The sequence below is a fragment of the Callorhinus ursinus genome, unplaced genomic scaffold (genome assembly GCF_003265705.2).
Source record: "Callorhinus ursinus isolate GAN/ISIS: 27379988/994484 unplaced genomic scaffold, GSC_fseal_2.0 scaffold22, whole genome shotgun sequence".
Taxonomy (NCBI): domain Eukaryota; kingdom Metazoa; phylum Chordata; class Mammalia; order Carnivora; family Otariidae; genus Callorhinus; species Callorhinus ursinus.
The window spans coordinates 5,096,805-5,121,849 of NW_027397084.1; the positions used below are offsets into that span (position 1 = coordinate 5,096,805).

The 25,045-nt window shown below is 40.6% G+C and overlaps 2 protein-coding genes across 7 annotated transcripts in view; both read right to left on the reverse strand.

Moving 5' to 3' along the window:
* RCAN2 (regulator of calcineurin 2) overlaps nt 1–25,045 on the reverse strand; it is a 413,249-nt gene that overhangs the window by 323,575 nt on the left and 64,629 nt on the right. The window lies entirely within an intron of this gene.
* The window catches only part of CYP39A1 (cytochrome P450 family 39 subfamily A member 1), an 88,083-nt gene continuing 64,878 nt past the window's right edge, over nt 1,841–25,045 (reverse strand). For 3 of the 6 annotated variants that reach the window (XM_025890781.2, XM_073905040.1, XM_025890785.2), the window contains 4 exons: nt 21,854–21,949; nt 20,906–20,994; nt 5,545–5,632; nt 1,841–2,884 (listed from right to left, as the gene is read on the reverse strand). In XM_025890781.2, the coding sequence (XP_025746566.1) occupies nt 2,813–2,884; nt 5,545–5,632; nt 20,906–20,994; nt 21,854–21,949 (345 nt within the window). In that variant the 3' untranslated portion in view covers nt 1,841–2,812. Of the gene's footprint in view, nt 2,885–2,954; nt 3,103–5,544; nt 5,633–16,587; nt 16,825–20,331; nt 20,797–20,905; nt 20,995–21,853; nt 21,950–25,045 lie in introns of those variants that run through there. The other 3 variants (XM_073905037.1, XM_073905039.1, XM_073905038.1) reach the window with 3 other exon arrangements.

The window sequence follows — 25,045 nt, forward strand, 5'->3', positions numbered from 1 at the left end:
AGGAAGGAAGGAAGGAAGGAAGGAAGGAAGGAAGGAAGGAAGGAAGGAAGGAAATCCTTTCATGTCCCCTTCCAAACACCACTCTCCCTTTTCTCCCCTTCATAGGAAAACCCCTTCCATGTTATGTGTGTGTCTCTGTTTCTCTCCTCCTATGCCTTCTTCAGCACACTGCTTGTGCAACAGAAAGTCTATTCTTCAACTGTGTTTACACGGGCTTCAGGTAGAAAAAGTCAAGAACCACTGTGACTTTGATATCTTGCCTCCTAAGATTGGGCTACCCAAGTTCAACATCTACCCAGATCTTGACAAGTTCTTGACATCAGAGTACTTTCTGAAAGTCTATCCAAAGGATAAGGGCTTGGCCATCTTATGCCTCCATGCAAGTCCACCCTACAAGGACATGCCTTCAAGTTCATCAGTGGCAAGCAAGATTACTCCCGCTTCCACTGTCAGCTCACCAGTAGCATCTTCAAGTTCTGATTGCACTTCAGGCACTACCATTACCAGTGGTGATGGGCCAATAGATAGATGGATAGATCCCTAGGATTCCAGAGCAAGATCATGCCTTCTGCAGCTGAAAACTATTTATCATTTGGAAACCAACTCCTGACATAATGAATATTTGACCAGAGCTGCGCATCATGAACTGGGTTTTGTTATATTTACCAAGTATATTAAAAGGTGGGCTCAGCAGCAATCTATTATACAATGAATATGGTACATTTGGGATCAGGTTTGAGCAAGTCCAGAAGTCAGTTACATAAACAGGTCATCACTTACCTCTGTTAGGCTGATGCATCTCTCTCAATTCACACCTTTGGCCCACTGGGTATAACTAGCTGACAGAGGAGAGAAGAAATCTTGGGCCTGGATGACATATTGGTTGGCTTGATATGATGGAGCAAACTGGCTTCTACTCCACTCAGCCACATTTAGAAGTGCCCCCAAAAGACAGTGGTGAGGGGAAATTCTCCCACTGGGCAGAGTTTTGAGCAGTATACTTGGCCATGTCCTTTGTGTGGAGGGAGAAATAGTCTGAGGTAAGAACATACATAGACTCTTGGGCAATGGCAAAATGTTTGGTTGGTTGATCGAGGCCTGAAAGGAAATTTGGACAATGGCTGACAAGAGGGAGGCTCTCACCAAAGCTGACCTAGCCATTGCCCCAGCTGAATGCCTGACCTACCAGAAGAGGGCAATACTGAGTTCTTACTACACCATCACTAAAGGGGAGGGCCAGCCACTTTGAACTCTTTACCCTGGACAGAGCAGTGATTTAGATATAGAATATAAAAGCCCAGGCTAGGGAAATAAAAAGATATGGGACCCCCAAGTATATTTCTTTTACCATTATTTTATATTTATCAAAGGTCAATGGATCTCCTGTGTCTGCATTCTTTTTTAAGTGCATAAACTTGTCAGCTAACATTTATCCTTACCAAGCAAGAATATGGAGATAAACACTATCCCTGAGTGGCTGCAAATTCAGCTGAAATGCATATTACAGGCAAATACAGTGTTTCATTGTGGGCCTCAGATGTTCAGGAAGACATGTCTGCCCCAAGAACACCATATTTAGCAGACCCTGCCAGGTCTTCTAAACTGCTTCCTTCGGCCCCTCCAGTCTCTAGACACCAAACCCACTAAGCTAAGCTGCAGGCACCGGGTAGCTAAGCTTCAGAATCTCTGTATTAGTCTGCAAGAGTTAATGCACTCCAGAGTACTTAATTTTCTCCTAGGGAGTCATCTGCTCATTGGTAGGAAATAGATGACTAAGCAATCATTATCAACTCTGCAGGATAATTCTAGCACAGGGGAGCAAATAATCCAGAGGACGACATGCACACAAAGCTTATTTATTGTGAAATAAAGGAGGCAAGCAGCATTTTACTGAATATTAGAGGACAAATCATGACATCACTGATAACTCTGTTACTACTGTCGTATGTTTCCCCCGGGGCATGACGGGATTTCTTTTCAGGGTTTCCTAGTAAATATTTCAGGCAGGAGTCCTAAGTAATACATTCAAATGCTGTTATTTGCCTTGACATCACTTTATTTGTGTTTCTACCCACAAAAATATTACCTCTTCACCTATAACTACTAACGCCTTGAATCAAAAGAGTGCTTTCACCTTCATTAAAATACAAACCAATTTATCAATCAGTATACCTTTACTGAATAAACCTTATACAGAAGGTGTTGTCCTAGGTGTAGTTGAGCACGGAATGAGTGTAAGACATGCTCCCTGTCTTCGCAGGTCTTGGAAAGCTATCATTTTATTCATTGTTTCAGCACTAGTCCTATTTACCATAAAGAATTATATGAATAGAACTTAAATTTCCAATTGCCAGTTGAGAATCATATTAAGAAAATGAAAAAATTTCCAGAAATTACTATTTAATATTTTCTTAGAGTTTAAGACTTTCAGCCTTTTTCAAAACAGAAATTTAAGTATGTTGCCTTCATAGTTTACTAAGATTTTCATTCAAGAGGGATTATTTCTAATTAAAGTTTTAATACAGTTATGCATGAAACCAAATTACGACTCCTTAAGAAACGCCTCTTCTTTGAATCATTTAAACATTTTCTACAAACCATGTATTCAGATCTCATATCAGTGAGAGTAATGTCAGATTCTTGGTCTACTCTTAAGTTACCAAACACACCTACCTACATTCTCTTGAACTAAATCCTAAAACAAAGTTAAGCAGTATGTTTTAGTAGAGCTCAGGTCTAGATGCTGCCAGGCTAGTAGATGGGGACAGTCACTCTTCCAGAAGGCCCTGGCACTCTTTAGGCCCAACAGATGTCATTTTCTTTGTTTAAATTCAATTCGGCATTGTCCTTCTGGCTGTTGGACACCCACCAAATGGAGAGGACTCTAAAAGCAGAAATGCAGAAGATATATAGAAATTAAGAGACATAAGCCAACAGTTTTAGACCAAAGGTTTATTCAAGTGTAATTGTCTCTAAAAGTACGGAGTCTAGGTTTAAGAGACTAGAGTGTTTGCTTAGAAGACTTGAAGTGTCTTATAATGTCGAGCATCAATTTTAGCCTTCCATTCAAGGAACAGAACATTTGCAATCTCTTCTATCAGCCTTGAGGGTTGGGGGGAAGATCAAGAGTAAGGAAAAGACAATCAGTCCTATTTAGGTCATCAGTCTATTGTCAAGTTTGAATGCAACAAGGCACAGCATGGGCTTCTTAAGAAGGAGATCCCTAGGGGAGTTAATAGAACGAGGTGCAGGGTTGCCATGGACTCCTCGAAATTGCAAACACAAATTTGTGGGTATGAAAAGTTATGTACTTTTCTAGAAAGGGATCCAGAGGCTTCGTGAGATTATCTAAGGATTCATGACCCCCCAAAAGGCAAAACAGAACAAAACCAACCAAACAAACAAGCAAAACTTCACTGTATTGGCAAAAATGTGCTTGCTTTTGCAAGACAATTGAAGTTGGTCTTATAAATGCTTCAAAATGAACAGCCCACATTGCCAGCATCTGGACACTGCTGCCTGGTCATGGATCTTGGGAAGCTTTATAGTATTTGCTTAGTGTTTGGTTCTTAATGAGAGTTAAAATTAATTTCCTAAGACCTTTTGAGATACAATAAAACACTGGGCTTCTGCAAAACTAAAATTGGGGGCTCTAGCACTTGATTTTTGCTACTATGACAAGTATATTTCTTTGAGGAAGCTGATTTCCAAGCCCAGAGATGCCCCCATGCTTGACAAGAGTGTTCCAAGCATGCCCAGGCAACCCATCCCCTCCCATTTCCTACAAGAGCCTGGCAATTTGAAGGTCATTTCCTGTATTTTTTGATCACCTCATTTTATAATTTATTAAAACAATCCAATAATTACATAATTTCAATTCATCTCTTTCTAGAATAAGAATTATGAAATGAAATGCCCTTTGAGATCATGAGAATTCACTTACACACTTTTTACAAACTGAGATAATCTTTCTTTCCTTTTTTTGAGATATTTCTTTAAAAATGTTCTTAGTAGCGTCAAAACAGAAATAGAATGTGTGTATAGCAGTATAATAAATATAACTAATAGAATTCTTAGCTAGGAAGAAAGTACTGGGCAAAATCTTGCCTAAGGAACTGGTCAAAATTACTGATCGCTAGGGTTAGTTGTTACATGGTTTTGACAAATGTCATCCTTTTAATCTGGTAAGGCATTCTTGTGTCCTCTCATTGGAGGGAAAATATTTGGATGGGGAATCAGTCCTGGGCAAAATTGTGACATCCAACTCAGTGGACCAGGAACTGGTATTTTGTGAGTATGTGCTTGGCCCTATTCTTCATTTTGATAATAAAACTATACTTGCTGAGAACCTTTATGAAGGGTTTTTTGATTTCCCTTTCATGGTAGGATTTTGAGGGCTCTTCAGCACTGGTAGTTAGTGTACTCAAAATAGAAGTGCAAAAGAAATCAGGGGCAAGTGCTGAAATGTGCATATTTATGAGTAATATAATATTGTCTGTGTCACTTAGGCACTTACATAATTTCTATTGAAATGTCACCCAAGAGTTTTATTTATCCCTCCATATACTAGCCTTATTATATCAAGAATAAATCAAAGCACAACATGCTATGTGAATAGCCCTGAAATTGCAATGCTTAACTTCTGAGCTTCACCCTCAGTTGAAACAGCACATTTTATCCAGAGTCTTCAAAATGACTTCCAGCCTGCGTTGGTGGTATAGTGGTGAGCATAGCTGCCTTCCAAAATGACTTCCAAACATCTGGAATTAAATTGCACTTTCCCTATTTCCTAGGACAGTGGTCCTAACTAAGAGTGTTATCCAGACCAGCAGCATCAGCAGCACTGGGAACTGGTTAAAAATGCAAATTATTGCCCCTCCCTAGATGTCCTAGATCAGGGGGAACTCTAGGGCCAGGGCCCGGTATTCTGTGTTCTAAAAAGCCCCCCAACCTTCCAGGTCATTCTGATGTTTGCACCAGTTTGAAAGCCACTGGTCTAGGAGAGCAGACCTATAGAAACACAGAGGAGTTCAATGATTAGACCATTCAATGGTCAGCAGTAGGAATAAGGTCACAGGCTTTTTATTCTTGTTTACTGTCTTTACTGTTGCTCACTGTCTGCTCTTTTCTTCCATGCCATTGCTTCCCAAATGGACTAAGGGCTATGACTTGCCTCTAAAACTGATGGTTCAGTTTGGGACCCACAGACATGCCTCTTTAGGGAAACAAGCCCAACATCAAGGCCATGTCTATTTAGCATAGGGAACAGTGTCAAAATTGGTGAATTCACTGAGGACCTTCTTAACACTGGAAGTGGTGCTTTTTGCTATTTGGTCTTGGTCTTGTGGTACCATGGCATATACATCAGACCCAGAAGTAAGGGAATTAAGGGGTTATCTTCTCAGTCCAGTTCCATGTAGGACACCTGTTAAGATCAAGCCTAGGTGAGGAAATTAGCAGCTTATCTCTAGTAATTAAAACCAAGGGGTTAGAATTTATACCAAATTTGAAAACCATGATATTCAGAATTCTGAAAACACTTACCTGTTTTGGTAATGGATCCAGAAGACTACAGTCATATTTATAAAGTATTAAAATAATACATATTTGAATCTGTAACAGAGCAAACCACCTAAAAGAAAAATATAAAATTGGCACTTGGTTGTGAAAGATGCATAAATATCTACCAAGAGAGAATATCTAGAACATACACATATTTCAGAGCAAGTATGCTCTTCACAATATGAACTTTGACCATTAAAAGGATAGAGTAAGGAAGAACTTACTCTTTTCTTTTATACTACTGTCTACTTCAGAGGGTAGCTGGGCTGACTGAATTGCTTAAAAATGTATGTAAAATGCTTAGCCAGTGGAAGCACTCAATAAATGAGAGCTGAAGGTCTCTCTTCAAAGTTTTAGATCAGTGCTTCCCATCATTGTAGCCATTTAGCTACATGTGTCTATTCAAACTTAAATAAATTAAAATTAAACAAAATGAAAATTTTCAGTTCCTCAGATGCACCAGTCATATTTCAAGCGCTCAATAGCAATAGGTGGCTACTGGTCTCCATACTGGACAGTACATCTTTAGAACATTTTGCATGATCACAGAAAGTTCTATTGGATGCTCTTGTCTGAGCTAGACTCTTACTGCTCACTAGAAATTACTGCCTAACTGTTCATAGGCGAATAACTACCCATAACTACCCCATTTATTATTCCTTTTGTGGTCCTTCACTCAGATGTCTCCAAACTTTTCTATCATACACCCTGATAATGAAATATTTGAGCACTCCCGACAATGTACTGATATTCATTTACTTATAAAGTATATACACATACTACTGTATTAGTTTACTATATACTTTGCAAGACACACACAAATAGAAACCAAAAATATAGAGAAAAGTATAAATGGAATTCTGCTATTTTTTCTTGCATCTCAGCAGGTTGTTCTGAGCTCTCCTTGGGGTGGGTAATGCCTTTTAGGGGTCCTAGCTCTTAATGAATACATTTAGTCCAATGGGTCAGAAAATTGGAAGTCATCATAGACTCAACCCTCTTCTTTACCCTCTATATCCAATTTGGCACAGAGTCCTTTTGTTTTGCTTTATCTTCTAAATACTACCCGATCCCTCTCCTTGTTGTCTTATCTCCAATCCCTCCACTACTTCCTCAGTGTGGGTCTTCATGATGGGTTTCCTGGATTACTAAATTAGCTCAGCTTCCAGATTAATCTTTCTGCTTCCAGTTTCACTTTGCTCCACTTTATCCTTCATTCTACCATTGGAGTGAACTTTCTAAAACATTAATCTATCACTATTCCTCATTTTAGACACACACACACACACACACACACACACACACACACACACACACAATCTGTCAATGCTCCCTTTTTTCTTCCAAATGCCATAAGAGAACACAGACAGCCTTTGAAAATATGCCCCCTATCTATCTCCTAGCTTCCTCCCCACTGACCCCTCTTTGAAACCCATGCTCTAGCCCCCTCTATACCTAACATTTCCTGAATGGTGACGCTCTCTATTGCAAGCCCTTTCCCTGCTTGAGGCTCAGTCTCCTCTGGAGGCATTCTCTGATCATTTGCTTCCACGATGAGGTGCCCTTCCTCTCCACTTCTGTGGTCCCCTGTGCACATCTCAGCCATAGCATCTATTGCACTGAATTGCAATTGCTTATTAGCCATTTCTCTGCTAGAGGAAGACTTGTATTGTTGGGACTTATCAGTGCAGAGCACTGTACTGGTGCCTAATCATGTTATGAATGTAATGTAATGAATGAATGAATGAATGAATAGATGATGGAAAGAGATGACTTCATGAAACAAATTCAGTTTCCTGCCCTTCCCAGCTTTCTCTCTTCTCTGTGTTCCTGTGGCACTTTACATATTCTTCCACCAATGTCTTTATCAACAATCCGACTATATCTCACCATATTACAGTTAATTGTTTGCATGCCTGTATTCCCTTATAAACGACGGTATTCACAAACAGTGGGAACCATTGTTCCATTGACTCCTCAATGTTTACTGAGTGACTGACAGAATATGAATGATCTTATATTCATCTCAGACAATTACATTTGTTTCCTACTAGTATTCTTGAAACATCTTGTCTATATATTACTTCAAATGAAATCTGGAGTACTCCAGGTGTTGTTAAAACCCACTTGGATAACACATCACTTCTTCACAAATATTTATGATGCAAATTTAACCCTACTTACTTATATGTGCTAAAAACAATTTATTCTAAGAGACTATCAATGTTTATGAAATAAAACATACACAATATTTACTGATCTGAATCAGAGAGCAATTCTAAGAAAAGACAATTCTGCTCATTTGTGTGCAGATTCAGAATTTCTCACAACTAAATTTTTGTCAAACTTCTAACAAAAAGGAACTTCCACTTCTGGCCATGTCCTGCTCTAAATAACTCAAAAACTTAGTAAGATTTATATGTAGGATGGACATTCCCAAGAGAAAAGAAATAAATGAGGTGAGCCCTGAAATCTCCAGCTCACCACCCATGGCAGTTTCCAGGTCACTGTGCAAGGAGGGGAAAACCCACACACAGACCTGACAGTCTCACTAAATTAAAAAGACAGAGATCAAAGTTCAGGGAAGCTAAAGAGACTAGAATTTGGAGGAAAGAATAAAAGAGAGGAGGGAGTTTCACAGAGAGAGCAAGAGTGCTTCAGAGAAATACATTGGGGTCTCCTTGGGTATTTGGCTGAGTACTCATCTCAGCATGTGAAAGGAAGCTACTGAGGTGGAGATGAAAGATGAAAAATAAAGCTAAGGAGCAATAAGCTGAGTAATGCCCAGGGCTCCCACAAGATATGGAAGCCTGTGTTCCCACATACAAGAATGGGAATATCTTGTAACGCTTGGACAATTGAATAGTCTTTAAAAGGTTATTGCCTTGGAAGTGGTATTATCTTATCTTAAAATTAAATGCTACTCCTGCATTATCTTAACAAAGCTTAACAACAAGTCTTGAAAACTTGTTTTTCTGAGCAACTAACTACATGCCACAGTAAAGCCTAAAACTAAAGGAATACAATAAAATCTAGTACCTTAAAATTTAAAATTTATGTCTTGAATTTATTCAAAAAATGACCATGCCTAGAAGAAACAGGGAAATACGGCACATAAGTAAGAGAAAAATCATTCAAAAGAAATAGACCCTGAAATGACAGACATTGGAGACAGCCGGTTAGATATAATCCAGATGTTCAAAAAGGTAAAAGCACAATGAAGAAAGAAATGGAAGATAAAAAAAAAAATCAAACTGAACTTCTGTTTCAAACTGAAAAATACAGTCTCTTCAATGAAAATACACTGGATGGGATTAAGAGAAGATAAGACACTGCAAAAGAAAAGATCATGGAACTTAATAGAACAATGCAAAACATCCAAAATGAAGTACATAAATTAAAAAGACTGAAAAAAGAAATAAACAGAGTATAAGTAACCTATAAAATAATATCAAGGAGTCTAACATACATGTAATTTGGTGATGCAGATAGGTGGGCAGGAAAAATATTTGAAGAAATAATAGCTAAGACATTTTCAAATTTGTTAAAACTATTAATTTACAGAGCTAAGAAGCACAATGAATCCAAAGCAAAAGAAACATAAAGAAAACTATTCCAAGGCAAATCATAATCAAATTGTTAAAAAAAAGTGACAAAGAAAAAAAATCTTAAAAGCAGCCAGGGGAGGGGGGACACAATAAATAAATAAACAAATAAATAAGCAAATTAATTAATTATTTAAATAAAATTATCACAGACTTCTCATCAGAAATTATGAAAGCCAGAAGACAATAGAACAACATCTTTGAAGATTTGAAAGAAAAAAAGCAAACCTTGTTCTTTTGTTTGTTTGTTTATATTTCTTTCTTTCTTTTTTTTTTTTATTGACTGAGAGAGAAGTGGGCCCAGGACAAAGTCTGGCAAAACTTCAGCTGTGATGCTGTGATTTATAAGCAATACATGTTCAGTGTTCCTCCCATTGTTCTTTATAATAATACCCTAACTTTATCATGAGAGAGACCAGCCTTGATAATTTGGGGGTAAATATTTAATTTCCTCTTTATAGATTTGGAGCAAACCATCTCACAGGAAAAAAAGATGATTCCCTTTGGGAGCTATGTGAAAGAGAAAGAGATATTGAAATGGCAGTCAATTATTCAGTAGAGAATTTGAAGAATACACATTTTGAGCATAGCTTAAGAGAGGGGGAGATGATGTGCCATGCCCATGAAGAACTGTTTTGAGGAACTCAAGTCCCAAGGACAATGGTGGACAGTCGTGCTGAAAGACCCCAGTATTATTCTCAGACTTTGAGAAATGAACTAATGGAGGAAAGTGATGGATCTTGGAGTGAAAGCAAGTCTTTGGGGAAGGGATGAAGTGAAAAGGAGGGTGACTGCTCTGTGGCTATTTTGCAACAGACAAGCACAGCCCTGTGTACAGGAGTCAATGGTAGAGGCAGGGGACTTCCTGTGAAGTGCTTTTCTCCTGAGCTATGGTAAAAGAAATATATATATATACACACACATATATATATATATTTTAAAGATTTTATTTATTTATTTGAGAGAGAGAGTGAGAGAGAGAGAGAGCACATGAGAGAGGGGAGGGTCAGAGGGAGAAGCAGAGCATTCTGCTCTGTGGGACTCGATCCCGGGACTCCAGGATCATGACCTGAGCCGAAGGCAGTCGCTTAACCAACTGAGCCACCCAGGCGCCCAGAAATATATATATATTTTTAAATATTTTATTTATTTGAGAGAGAGAGAGCATGAGTGGGAGGGGCAGAAGAAGAGGGACAGAGAGAATCTCCAGCTGACTCTGCACTGAGCATGGAGCCCCTGGGGCGTATGAGCCCTTGGGGAACTTGGGGCTCAATCCCACAACCCTGAGATCATGACCCGAGCCGAAATCAAGAGTCAGACACTTAACTGATTGAGCCACCCAGGTGCTCTGGTAAAAAAGAAATACTTTATGTACAATTAAAAAAAAAGATTTATTTATTTATCTGAGAGAGAGAGAGAGAGAGAGTGTGCATGTGCGTGAGTGGAGGAGGTGGAGCAGAGGGAGAGAATCTCAAGCAGACTCCTGGCGGAGCGGGCTGAGGAAGGAGCCTGACGTGGGCTCAATCTCAAGACGCAGGAAATCGTGACCTGAGTTGAAATCACAAGTTGGGCGCTTAACCGACTAAGTCACCCAGGCTCCCCATGTACACTTTTTATATTTTCCTGACTATACCACAGGCATACCTCGTTTTATTGAATTTCACAGATATTGCCTGTTTTACAAATGTAAGGTTTGTGGCAACTCTGCATTGAGCAAGTCTATGGGCACCATTTTTCCAACAGCATTTGCTCACTTTGTGTCTTTCAGTCACATTTTGGTAATTTTCACAGTATTTCAAACCTTCATTATTAGTAAACTTGTTATGGTGATCTGTGATCAGGGATTACTACTGGCTGAAAGTTCAGCTTAGCTTATAGTTAGCATGTTTTTAGCAATAAAGTAGTTAAAGTCAGGTACATGCATTTTTTAGACATAATGCTATTGCACACTTAACAGACCACAACATAGCTTTTATATGCACTGGGAACCCAAAAATTTCATTTGACTCACTTTTATTGCGATAATTGCTTTGTTGCAATGGTCTGGAATCAAACCTGTATAATTTTTTTAAAATGAAGTCACGAGTGATGCACTTACATGGTCCTGTACAACATTGCTGTGAAGAATAAAGATAATAAAGTAACAGGAAGCATAAAGAGCCTCACTTTCCTCTCTCTGCTGGAGATAGTGTGAAAGAAACAGCACCTCATCTTCCATGAGGAGCTGGGGCCGTGGCAAACATCTCAGAACACTAAGGGTCCAATTTGGAGAAGACAACTAAGGGTGTGGGTATAAGTCACATGCCCTTCCTCCTTACCCTTCCTGGAAAAGAGTAACAGTTATGGGAACAGTGAACGGTCACTTAGGTTACATACTGAGAGTTCTTATAATAAAATGAGATCTTCATTCATTTATCCATTCAGTGTTTATTGTCTTTCTGTGCTTTATGCTCTTCTAAGTGCTGAAGTTAACAAAATTTACTTTTGTAAACAAAAAACCACTCATGCTTTCATAAAGATGCTTAAATTCTAGCAGAGAGGTAGTAAGTAGGCAGCAAATAAATAAACAAGGAATGCATATATAAAGTACCAGAATAAGCACTAAAATAATAAATAAGACAAGATAAGGGGAAATGGAGTGATGGTGTGGGCTACAATATTTCAGGTGAAGAAGGTCTCCCTGAGGAGGTGACATTTCAGCAGACACTGGAATGGAGGAGGAGAATACGCCATATGAATATCTGAGTACAGAACTCCATGCAGAGGGAGTACAAGGTGCACAAATCCAGAGAAAGGAGAATGAGGAACAGCAGAGGAGGCTAGTATTGCCAGAGATGAGTATGAACGGGCGGGGCGGGGGGGGGCGCTGTCAGGGAACTACTGCAAGGAGAGAGCCCACGGGGCATGCTGAAAACTACATTTTATTCGGTGAGATGGGAGGCCATTGGACAGTTTTGAGCAAACGTGATGTACGTTTCAAAAGAATTATTCTGACTGCTACGTTGAGAATAAAACATAACGTGATGGAGATGGAAGCCGGAAGAACTGATTAGGAAGCCATTACAATTTTCCAGACAATAGGAAGTGGTGACTTGGACCAGGATGGTAGAAATTGTCATGAGCCAGAGTGAGAGACCCGACATACTCTGGGGGATGGGCTTTACATTATAGATGTGGGAGACAGAGTCAAGAATGACTTTTGACTTGACAATGAGCTTTTGACCTGAGGAAATGCAAGGCTACAGTGGCTATTTACCTCAGCAATAGTGAGGACTGAAGGAAGAGCAGGCTGAGGAGCCGTCTTCTGGAGCTCAGTTTTGGAGCTGTTAAGCACAGCCTGTGCAGACGCTGAGGGGAAGCTGGGTAGACGGGCCTGATGTGTAGGAGAGATTCAGTCAGGCCCGGAGACACATAAGATATAAACACAGAGTCACCACTATTCAGAGGATTATTTAGAGCCAAAAGACAGGAGACCTCACTAAGGGGGTCAGTTAAATAGGAAAACAAAAAACAAAAAACAAAAAAACTAGAAATTTGACAAGAGAGTTCCGGGACACTCCAAAATTTGGAGGTCAGGAAGGTGAGAAAGATGAGCAAAGGACACTGGGAAGGAGCAGCCAAAGGGGTAGAATAACAAAACGAGAGTGGTATCTCTAAAGCCCCAGGGGGTATTTCATGGAGGGCACGAGCCCCCGTATCAAATGGAAAATGTGGCAGGCACCAACCAACATATAAAATTCAACATCAAAGTTCCCAGTTACTAAAATGACCAATTCTCAGTACTTAGCTCCCTTCCTGGAAGTAAATTAGATGAGATCCCTTTCTCAGATAACCCAGCTGACGTTTGGGGTCAGTAGAATAAGCCGGGACTTCCCAATATTCAACGCTTACCTGGCAGCACTAGAGAAATACTGGCTAGTTCTGCATTTGTGAATTACAAAACAGTTTTGCAGGTTCCACTTGATCCAAACAAATCCGATTTCCTTGCAGCGCTGGCTTTAGCCCTTGTCTGACAGTAGTCTGCTAGAGAGCAGTGCACTGCTATGAGCTGGGCCCCCTGGCATAGAGGACCATTGGCACCCGTCCTGTCCAGTCCTCAGAGCAGAGGCACTGCCACAGCCTAAGGACAATGAACACTCTGGAGGGCAGGGTGGCGGCCGTTCCAGTGAGGAAGGCACTCGGGGCAGAGAAACAACCTGTTCCAAGGCACAGTCTCACGAGGGGCCCTGGAACATCGAGGGGCCTGTGAGGGCTTCACGCCCTGCCCTCTAGGAGGTGAGGTGATGAGAGATGAAGCTGGTGGAGCAGGATGACCCTGTTCATGGAGAGTTTGAGTGACAGTGTTGGGTCTTTGATCCTGAATGTGCTGCAGACCTAGTGAATAAATTGCGCTTATTGAAAAATTCTACCTGTGTGTGGAAATGCCATTTCTTTAAGCATTATGACACACAGAAGACCCTCTACATATAGTTCCTCTATCACACAGAGGAGAATGTAAGCAAGACCAATGTCCACAAGCTATTTAAGTGTAGACATGTTAGCAATACTACATATATTTTGATTAGAAATAATTGGAAAAAATATTTACGAATTCATTAAAAGAGCTTCCCACTACAATCTGTGAGGCATTTCCTTAACTAACTTGAGTCCCTGCGATGTTCTTTAAAATCATAAAACTGCACTTCCCATAAGGTAAAATGATAATGGAGGCTTTTGACCAATTCATACTGTGCTTGAGAGAGGCTTTAATATTTTTCTTCTTTTATCTTTGCGGGTTAAGTTAGTTTAGTTATTAAGTTAGTGTTAGTTATTAAAAGAGCATAAAGTTAACATATTTCATATTAGTTCTAAGCATTTTGATTGGTATCCTAGTTAGAGGAAAGGTAAAGTGAATTAACAATACAGATAAGAAGTAATATGTACTAAAAATGATATTTTTCTCCAAAGCCAAATATTTGAATAATGTAGCAAAATTACCTCAATTATTCACTAGTCATTTTTTCTACAATCGCAGAAAAGTGTTTTCAAGCCTTTACCATGTTATTGAATTTTGTTTGATGCCTAAAATATCAGAGACTAACTTCTACGTCCCTGTGACATTAAAAGCTTTTTATGTCAAAGAAAATGAGCTTCATAAATTTGTATTTTTACAGAAGCAAACTGAGCTATGTTCATGTTAGGAAAGTTTTCTTAATGCTCTTGTGTCAAAACAGTGAACATAATGAGGCATATTATTTATAACAAATATATTTTTTACACTTACAAGGACAACATTACACATCTACAAATAAAGCTCATTAAAATATAAACATGTTGAAAATTCCTTCAATACTTAGTACTTGGGTGTTTTCCCCGTTTGTAGATAAATGTTCAGGGACCACTACACAGACCTCGAGAGCACAGAGTCTGACGCGACAGACCTCACACTAGTAATGCACATGGAGAGACAGGGTGACACTATGAGTAAAGGTAGAAACAGAAGGGCCGTGGAAGTTTGGAGTCTGGAGAGAGTGCTGTGATCTGGAGCAACTGGTGATAGCTTTGGTGGAGGTCAAACCTGAGCTAGACCTGGACGGAAGGAAACGGGCTTTAATTAAGTAGACATGTTGAGTGCGGGCATTCCACAAGCAGCAGAGAGTATGAGCAGGCGAAGGAGTGGGCACTGTAGCTGGGGGCTATTAGACCCTCTGGGAGGTGCCTCCCCATGTTCAGAAAGGTGTAAATCAGCATCAAATCGTGGAGAGCCTGGGGTTCTAGGCTGATGAGCTTGGCCTGCAGGCAGCGGCACCAGAGTCTTAATGAGAGTGAGAGTCTGAGATGATTATTTGAGGACAGTGAATCTGTGTGTAGTAAGATGGATCGAAAGAAGAGATAATAGAGCCTGGGAGAAGGCTTAGCAAACTCTAACGTCACCTGATGGTGGGGCATGAAGACCTGGTTGAGGAGGTGGGAACCGTCATGGAAGGCCAAAGAGAGGGAGGAGTAGAGGGTCACTCTAAAAGGCCAGGGGTCTAGAACAGGGCTCCATCAGAAAGAAACAGGGGGTACTAAAGGAATGCTAAGATTATGGGAAGCAAAAGATTTTAGTTTCACGTCTTGATTTTGAGATTGCCTCCCTCTCTTGCTTTTTTTTTTTTTAAATATTTTATTTATTTGACAGAGAGAGAGAGAGCAAGAGAGGGGACACAAGCAGGGGGAGTGGGAGAGGGAGAAGCAGGCCTCTGGCCGAGCAGGGATCCCTATGCAGGGCTTGATCCCAGGACCCTGGGATCATGACCCCAGCCGAAGGCAGACGCTCAATGACTGAGCCACCCAGGCGCCTCTCCCTCTCTTGCTTTTGAAAAGAAAATCTCTTGCTTTTTCACCACACCCCCTCTACTAGAAGTCATTGCGGGCAATGGCAGCATGGGCTGGAAAACTGCCATGGTTGCCAGGAGCAGGGACTCTGAAGTATATTCCGAGTTGCTACCAGCTGCGGCTTATGAAAATAGAATGATCTCGCCCTGGAATTCAGGGAAGGCAGCAGACTGACAGACTTTCACAGGCATCCTTCATGCAAGCATGGCTACTCGACTTAAAGGGGAAGGACTTTCCCCACAATCTCATCCGCCTTTGAAATCTTTTAGGAAAATGAATCAGTTTGGTGGCAGGAGGCAAAGTATTCTGGCCCCGTGGTTGTCAAACTTTCAACTGTGTCAGAATCCCCTGGAAGGCCTGTTAAAACACAGATCGCTGCACCCCTCTCCCAAAGTTTCTGATTCGGTAGGTCTGGGGAAGGGCCCAAGAATGTGCATTTTTTTGCAAGTTTCTGGGGAGTGTTACTACTGTTGGTCTGGGGATCACACTTTAAGAGTCACTGATCTAGAGGAAGTTGACAAGGAGAAAGGGAAAAAATATGTTAAAATATGTAGTTTGTCAACCTTTTTAGTTTCAGTACAAAACTCACAGTGATAAAGACTGTCTCAGCTATACATGAAACACTTTTGATTGGGGAGGATGGTGAGGACATAATCTGTAGAGTAAACAGGCAGATGCTTACACTGAATAAGGGCGGGGGGACCCAGAATAAAGTAGGGAGGGGAGAAACGGAAAAAGGTAAGTGGGCAAGGAGGACCAGGAGAAAGCCTGTGGAAAAGAGAAGAGAATGGGAACTAGGGAAAAGGAGGTTAAAAAAGCAGATAAGAAAACAAAGAGGAAAGGATGGGAGAACCTCTGTCCTGGACTTGAGACATTGTTTTCTGTTTCATCAAAGCAGGAGGGTACTTTTGAGGTTCCCTTTTCAGGCGAAACTCTAGAACGGATGTACTATGAGCTAGAAAGTTGGATACAATGTTTGAAACTTCCTATTCAAGCAAAAGGGCAAAGGAATAGTACTGACTTCAGTGAGATTAAGTACTCACCAAATAGAAATGATCTCATGGTATATTTTATTTATTTATTTTTAAAGATTTTATTTATTTATTTGACAGAGAGAGAGAGAGAGCACAAGCAGGGGGAGTGGCAGGCAGAGGGAGAGGGAGAAGCAGGCTTCCCGCTGAGCAGGGAGCTCGACGTGGGACTCGATCCCAGGAGCCCGGGATCATGACCTGAGCCGAAGGCAGTCGCTTAACCAACTGAGCCACCCAGGCGCCCTCATGGTATATTTTAGATTCCAGACCTTCCAGAAAAAAATTTAAGACATGACATTTACTTTTGTTTTGGGATACACGCACAGTAAAGGAAACTCAGCTCCTCTGCAAAGCACAAGCTAACAAGAAAGCAATTCATGGATACGGTTAGAGCATGTCAATACAATATTTCATGGAATTCAGTAAACCCCGAAAGAACACTTTTGCTTTTGAGGAAATTATATTACTTAGGATGCCTTTGGTTGCAAGTGACAGAAAACCCCCATCAGACTGGTTCCTATATTGAAGGGAATGCATTGCTTTATGTACCTGCAAAACTGAGAGCTGGTGCTGGCCTCAGGCAGAGATCACTCCAGCTGCTCAGCGATGTTCCCAGGAAGCCAGTTTGCCTCCACTGCTCTGCTCTACGGGACCAACTGCATCCTAATACAGCCTGCTTTTATTGTCTCAAAATAGCTGCCAACAGTTTTGGGGGCCAAGTGCTTCTGTAATTCACATCCCACAGGGAATGCTTATGTTTGACCCAGAAGTCTCAAAAGAAACCTTGGTGGTTAATGGCACTGCTTGAAACCTACACTGACAATGAAACCGACCATTATGGGAAGGAGGGAGGGGACAGGGATGGCAACTGCGGATGGGCTTAGGGAAGAGTGCTCCACTCCTATGGAGCTGGGGGCGCAGTCAGCACCCCAGAATCCCATGGATCCCCAAACGAAAGCGAGGGCTGTCAGGAAGGGAGGAGGGATATTAGATAACGGGTAGACAATAGCCTATGGGCAGCATGGTGACGCGTACAGATATAATTCGGTCCTCATTTGCTGGGAATTAAACCCTGTTTCTAAACAGGAGACATCTAACTTGCTCAAGAGCAGTCACTGAGTTGGATGAGGGGAGAAAGCCCATCAAACAAACAAACAAAAACAAAGAGGGGAGAGCGGCGGAAGACACCCAGCGGAGGGCGTCCTTTCTTCCTCTCACAGATAGAAATCCCGTCCAGGTATTCTGTGTTCCAGGCTGGAGATCTAGTTTGTAAACAGAAGGAAAAGAGGGTCTTTTCTGACACTCTCTGCTCAGAAATGAACATGTTTTATTTTAGAAGCCCTTTGGCCCCAGTATCAAAAGTCAGTCTTGAATTGCTTCTTCTGAGCTTGACAGACTTAAATCTTAGCCGCATAATGAAGTGTCAAAATGAAATGACTGGGAAAGGGCTGACTGCAATTTTGCCAGTGGTTTCTGGGCTCCTTTCAGCAAGTCACTGCTCCTCAGTAAAGCAGTAAGAGAGAGAAGCAGGCCTAACAATTCATAAAAGGGTCTGGCAGCCTGACTCTGTCTGGGACTTGACCACATCTACCCCTTCCCACCCTCACTCCCAACTCTTTTTTATAGGCCCCCCTAGGACATGTGCACCGCATACTGAAAATGTTAGGAAACAATTAGGTAAGTAAATACAGTTTGTTCAAGTCTACTTAACAACTGGGAGTTGAGGGCATGCATTTGTTTATGTAACAAATTCCTCAGAGTAAACTGAATTTGCAACTTACCGTGAAATCCACAGAGATTTGAGTGTGCTCCCTCCTCTAAAGCACTCAGCTATTTCTAAGTATACAAGTACTTCTCCGAGTACTGCAAGGATACTTTACTGAATAAGGCACAGTTATTAAGATTGTATTATCGTTCAAATAAACATGTAGAAACAATTGTACACAGAGCTTCACAAATCCCAACTTACAGGTACATTGCATTCCATCCCATTCCTGTGAGTGCTTACTTTTCTTCCTCCCCTCAAACTTTGATATCACTGCCCCTTGGGAAGGTAAGCTTTCCTCTGTGCTGCTTATTGATGACTCTCATCGAGTCCATAAGCCTTTTCTAATCTTCTTCCTCAAAACTCCCAACGGTGCTTATTATGTACATATGTCATCGGGCATTTCTCCTGGGTCATCTTATGCTGTTAAGTAGAGCTTGTTTTTCATGTTGCTCTGTCTCATCTCCCCAGCTACCTTATAAGCGACTCAGGAATGTTATGTGTCTTTGAATTTCCCCAGTGGTTCCTGAAGTGACTGGAGTTAAGACTATTAACCTCCTTGAGGGAAGGGACTTCATCCTTTATTTTGTTTTCCAAGGTAGCTCCTAGACCCCTATCCTGGCATAGAGCATACCCTCAGTAAATATTTACTGAATGGAAGAATAAACATACTAATATTAGGTGCTCCAGAGATATCTGTTAGGTTGAACCCTACTACTATTAATCTACTCTCAGCCGGACCTATGTTTGAACTGATTTTCCCATCACTGTGTAATTTTCATTAGTAATTCAATACAAGGGTTGCTAGTACTGCCCCAGGATATAGGAAGGACCCAAACACATACACAAAAAGTAGAGATCACAGTTTCTACTCCTGAGGAATCCACGCTTCATTTCCACTTCTCAAGTGTTGTAGACTTACTCTTACTACACCCTCTTCTTAACCAAGCAAGCTTTTGTAAGTGAGGTATCTTGCCAAAGATCAGGGCTATTGTTTTACACTGGAATGTAACCCATATCAACGACCACCGTGAGACAGCCAACCAGGCATGCTCTTGCAGGGATGGGAAGCAAGGGAAATTAAGGCTGTTGGATGGAGGGTGTGTGTGTGTGTGTGTGTGTGTGTGTGTGTGTGTGTGTGTCTGCGCACGCAAGAGCAATATAGCAAGCACATTCCTTTGTGTTGAGATCATCAACTCTCAGAGATATGCACTGAACACTGGAAATCCCCTGTTCTATTCCTTCATTAAAATTCATAGTTTAAGAAGAGAACGTCCACTGTAAGGCAAACTTCTCATTCTGCATGCTACCATTGCTGAAAAAGTCTGGTAGTTCTTGCTGCTTTCTCCTGTTTTTCTACAAAACTACCAGACTTCTTCAGCAATAGAATTACCGTGAAGAGTTCCCTTCCTACCTGTTTCCAAGGTCTTCCTAGCAATGGGGAAGTGCTTAGCAGGGGTTCTTCCTCCAAACATATTTCCAGAATTCCCATTATTCAGAGCAGGAACAATATTCTTCCATTCTGATTTTTGGCTGGCAGCTGATAGCAGCACTGAATACTTATTTACTAAATTCAGCAAAACCTTCTGTGTTCCCTAATGAGAGGGGTTCTCATACTGCCTCAGTGGCCAGAACTCCAAGGGGTGACAGCTGCAAGGCCATAAGGCTATGTGTTCATGATGAACTTTGATCGTCAGCTACTTTAAAGGCAATTTTCTCTGACTCACTAAGTATTTGGTACATGAGAAAATAAACTGGCTCTTGGTATACAAATTTAGAATGGGTGCAGTTTTCTGAGGATTATACTAAAGATCTGTGGGATTAAATTTCTAGTGCAAAGATCCATCTTGCTAGAACACTGTCCAAACGAAGTCATCACTTTCCTGAAAAATTCTGCTTTGTCTGTCTTTAGGAACAATGTTTCATGGTTTGGCTACTTAAATAGAAAAGTTAAGGACTTTTAAAAGCAGAAAAACTAGACTATGGAGGTTTTATTTATTGTTACATTTATTCAACTTTCAGACTTAACCTACAGATTTTGGTTATATGATACATATTTGCCACATCTCAGACTAAGCAGTTTTCAAAGGAAAACTTAACATCTTGTCCACCAAACTTGCTCTTGTTCCTGATTTCTCTATTTCCATCACGTCTTCCAGCCACCTACATTCAAGCCACAGTCCTCCACAAATCCTTCCCCTTGATCGATCCCATTTCTAATTATTTTCCAAATCTGGTAGATCCTACCACTCCATGTCTCCCACATGGAATATAAGCATGATTATATAACCTAAGTTATGCCCCACTCTAATCCATTCTATTAAAAAACATTTTAATAATCCTGCTTTCATCATGTAGCAGCAATTATAATATTTTTGTTCTCATGAGGTTCATCAGAAGCCACTGTAGACATTCCCACAAAGATATCGCACAATGCAACTAGCCAACTAAACAAAACGCGGTCTCCTGGATCTCCCTGTAGTTAGATAATAAAGAAAAGGGTGATTAAGCCAAAATTTTCCCCCCTCAGAGCCATCATCTTTCTTAGACTTTTTGGAGAAATGTGGCTCAGCTGTCTCACTGACCTTCCAGGACACTGGTACTTCCCGCTTCCAAATGCCATGAACCAGTCCAAGAAAGCATGCTTCTCTAAATTTGCCTTTTTCCAACGTTCCTGTGGGAAGAAAGCATTTTTTTTTTCCAAATCAGCCTTATATAAATAAGCTTAACTTTATTTCTCTAGGCTAAAAATGACTTTGTACAGCTAATCCTTGCATATAAAGTTGCAGGGCTGTTGGTAATTTTTTCCCAACCTGTTATTAATATCAGACACAATTGTGTTTTTGGAATGTGAACCAATAAATAAAAAAGGTTTAAAAAGAATTCTGTTAAGTGGTAAATGTAAATGATAATGTAAATCAACCACGGAATTGACCTCAGAAAAGGAAGACTATTTATAATAAGGTCTCAGGCTCCATCACAGAATTGCCCTTGGTAATAAATTCAGTCAGTTACTGGCAGTCCTGCTTAGTGGAGGCAACTTGGGATGTGGAGTGAATACATTTGGATGCCATTTTTTAAAAAGTTTACCTAAAGGCAGAGAATGGACTAAATGAATTCTTAAGATTCTGCTCAGCCCCGTAACTCCCCAATTTTAAGATACAGCAAAGCAGTTTTAATTTGCCTTGTTTTTCTTTTGTTATACTCCTTGGAAACCAGGAACAAAACCAATTTGCCTGACAGATATACAATAAGTCTTCTATCAGAACCAGACATATTTACTGTCATGTACTTTGCCGGTTTCAGGTCATTTATTTTAAAGTTGGTGAATCTTACTCAAAAACTTTTCTATCTCATTTGTGTTATACCATCCATATTACAAGTCTAATTTTTCCTTTGTAGTCAACTTGGTTGTTAGTTACCAGAGAATAGGGCTGCTTAATGATAGAGGGATAGTTAATCTATGAATTCATACTCCTGGTTTAAAAGAAATTAAAATCAAAGGACAATGTATATTGAAAGAGGTAACTTACAGGTTTGAACAATTCAGGTTCAGGAAAATATTTTGGATTTCTATGCAGCCAAAACGGAGACAACATCAACAAGTCACCAGAAGGAATAGTGTAATTCTATGATAGAAAAATCAGTTTCAAGTCATTTTTTTGAAATCTACTTTCAGGAGAGTTTGGGTCATTAAAAATAATGCTCCAACTATATTGTAGGGAAGACACATACATTTTATAATCAATGGTGGGAAAATCTCACTCTTTCCTGGAAGGATCATTTCTATTTTCCAACTTAGGTGATGGCTATGTTCTAATTCTGACGCTTAGTTACATGTGACTATTAAGTTTGGTTACACGGGAAAAATATTAGATAAATGAGATAAATGAGAAAATTTTAGCAACTAGTATATGTCTGCCGTGGTGCAGCTTTTGATGTTCGCTGCTGGGGTTTGCAGCAAGTGCTTCTGATGAGGGGAAGCACAGTGGCCCCCCAGGTTGTGACTGTGGAACAGAAAAATCTGAGACAGGACACTGGCCATAGTAGCACCGAGGACAGGGCAGTGGGTGTTCTGTCCCTAGGACACTCATGGTAGTGTCAAGGAAGAGACAGTGGATCCTCTCTCTCTCTCTCTCTTTTTTTTTTCCTCACTCCTGAAGCAACTGTTAGGGCAGAAAGAATATGAAGGCAACTGGTTAGGAAGACATAGGACAAAGCGAGTATTGTGTGTTTCTTTGGTTGATTTTGTGTTTGGGATCGCTGTGGCTGTGGGACGGAGGCTAAGCAGTGTGTTTCCTCAAGCAGAAGAGTCTGCATTGTCCTTCCCTGTTTATGTTATCGTAGGTTTTCATGATACATAAATTATTCTGAGAACTAAAAATCGTGTCATAAAATCACTCTTCCATTATCATGTTCAGGAACCATAGGACAAAGAGCTCTCCCATAGTGTGTAGCCATTAGATGGCTGTCAGCTTTACTGAGACAGAGACATTTTATTAGTAACTCCCAGAACCAATCATTGGAAGCCACCTACCTATTTAACCCTGTGGGATTTTGAAATGTCCTCAAGATATTTGCAAAACACTTACCTTATGCACCTAGAATGTAAGCACCTTACAATTAAAAACATGTCTTTTTCTGATAGCAGGAAGTGGTGTATGGGGAGGGGGGGGTCATCATTTTTTTTTAATTAGAGGTGGGGGAGGGGCAAAGGAAAGAGTGAATCTTAAGCAGGCTCCATGCCCAGCTCGGAGCCTGACACGTGGCTCAATCTTACGGTCCCAAGATCATGACCTGAGCTGAAATCAAGAGTCGGACACTTAAATGACTGAGCCACCCAGGCGCCCTGGGGTCATCATTTTTTAACCAAAGAGAAGCCCTGTTGGCTCTAGTGGGGGCTGAATATTGCTTGAGGTTTGGCAGTTGCAGTGCCAGAAGCGCCGGAGAGAGCTCTCAAACTGGGAAGAGAGCGAGGATTGTGCTGGTGCCCTCTTACCGTTTTTGAAGTAGGGAAAGACTTGTAAGATCCCAAGCCTGTCTGTTTCTTCTACCCCTCCTGGAACTGGGGTTAGAGAGCTCATGGCTGACTCTGAGATCAGCTGCTGAGGGCCCTGATGTGTATTTGGAGGCGGGGCTGGGGACCCCTGGGCCAGGGCTCCAGGTAGGCCAACAGCTGCCCTTCCCCTCCACACCAAACAGGCCCCTTTAGTGGCTGTTGAGCCATAATTATGTTGGAGACTACTGGCTGCCGAAGCCTACAACGCCGGCTAGAAAAAGACTTCAAATGGAATCTCAGTAACAGAATTAACATTAGCAACATGGAGGAGACCAGAAAAAATTCCTGTCACAGAGGCAGATGCCGGGCTGATGAATGGCATAAAGGGTCTGAGATAGCGCCCCACGTCGGGCTCCACTCGAGCGTGGAGTCAGCTTGAGGTTCTCTCTCTCCCTCTTCCTCTGCCCCCCCACCCCCAGCTCATGTGTGCTCTCTCTCTCTCAAAATACATAAATAAAATCTCTTAAAAAAATTAAAGAGCATACACTTTTGCATGATAAAAAATGCTGTCAAAATTTTAGAAAATTCAGAAAAATAGAAAAAGCTAGAAAACAACCAGAGTGCTAACATCAAAAAACAGTCATCAACTGGCTAGACTTCCCTCCAGTACTTTTACCAAACAGTTTAGTGTTTTGTTGTTGTTGTTGTTGTTAAACATAGTTTTATCATGCTGAATAGTTAACTTTTGAATCTTACTTTGTTCATCTAATATTATAGCATAAGTATTTTTTCCTTTATATAGTAGACGCATTGTGAAGTTTTATCTCCAATGTTTGTTTAATCTTTTACTGGGTAGGTTAAACCATAAATAATTTAATCACTCCCTAGGTTTTTTTCTATAATAAATGCCATCAAAAGCATCTTCTTCCACAAAGCATTTTTCATATAAAATCTTTTAACATAGATGTTCAGAAGACATAGGGCATGGATATTTTTGAAAGCTGTTAATACGGTTTGCTCAACTGTTCCCTCAAATCTTGTGCCTAAATATATTTCTACCTGTAATAATATATGAATGTCAATTTCATTGCCCTCTTCTCTGCCAATCTGACATTTTTAATAGGTTATTTTTGGTTTCTATATACATTTTTACATCTTTGTTGAGCATTTTTCCATGTTAAGTTATTTTCTCCCATGAACTCTTGTGTTCATGTCCTGTCCTCATTAATCTATGTGATATTCACGCTTTTCTTATTGATCTGCGAGTTCTTTAAATATTAAAACTATTTACCCCTGTGTAGTACTTATATTTATATTTGTTCATAATTTTTGGTTTACATCTAACTTGGATTATACTTTAAAAAAAAGACATGTTAAATTTTAATGCGATATATTCAAATCCGTTCATTTTTGTGGTTTCATTGATGAACCCTAAACTCTGGCAGCCCTCTCCTCTCTAACATAGTGGTTCTCAAAGGCGGTCTAGAAACTTCTGGGAGTTCTCAAGACCTTCTCAGAGGCTCTGCGAGGTCAAAAATCATTCCTGGGTAAAAGACTCATTCAAAGTATAGGATAAACCAAAGGATTTTCATGTAACTGAGTACAAAAAATTCACTGATATTTCAGATTGCAACAAACTTTTAAGGAACTCCCACTGTTGGGGCACCTGGGTGGCTCAGTTGGTTAAGCGTCTGCCTTTGGCTCATGATCCCGGGATTCTGGGGTT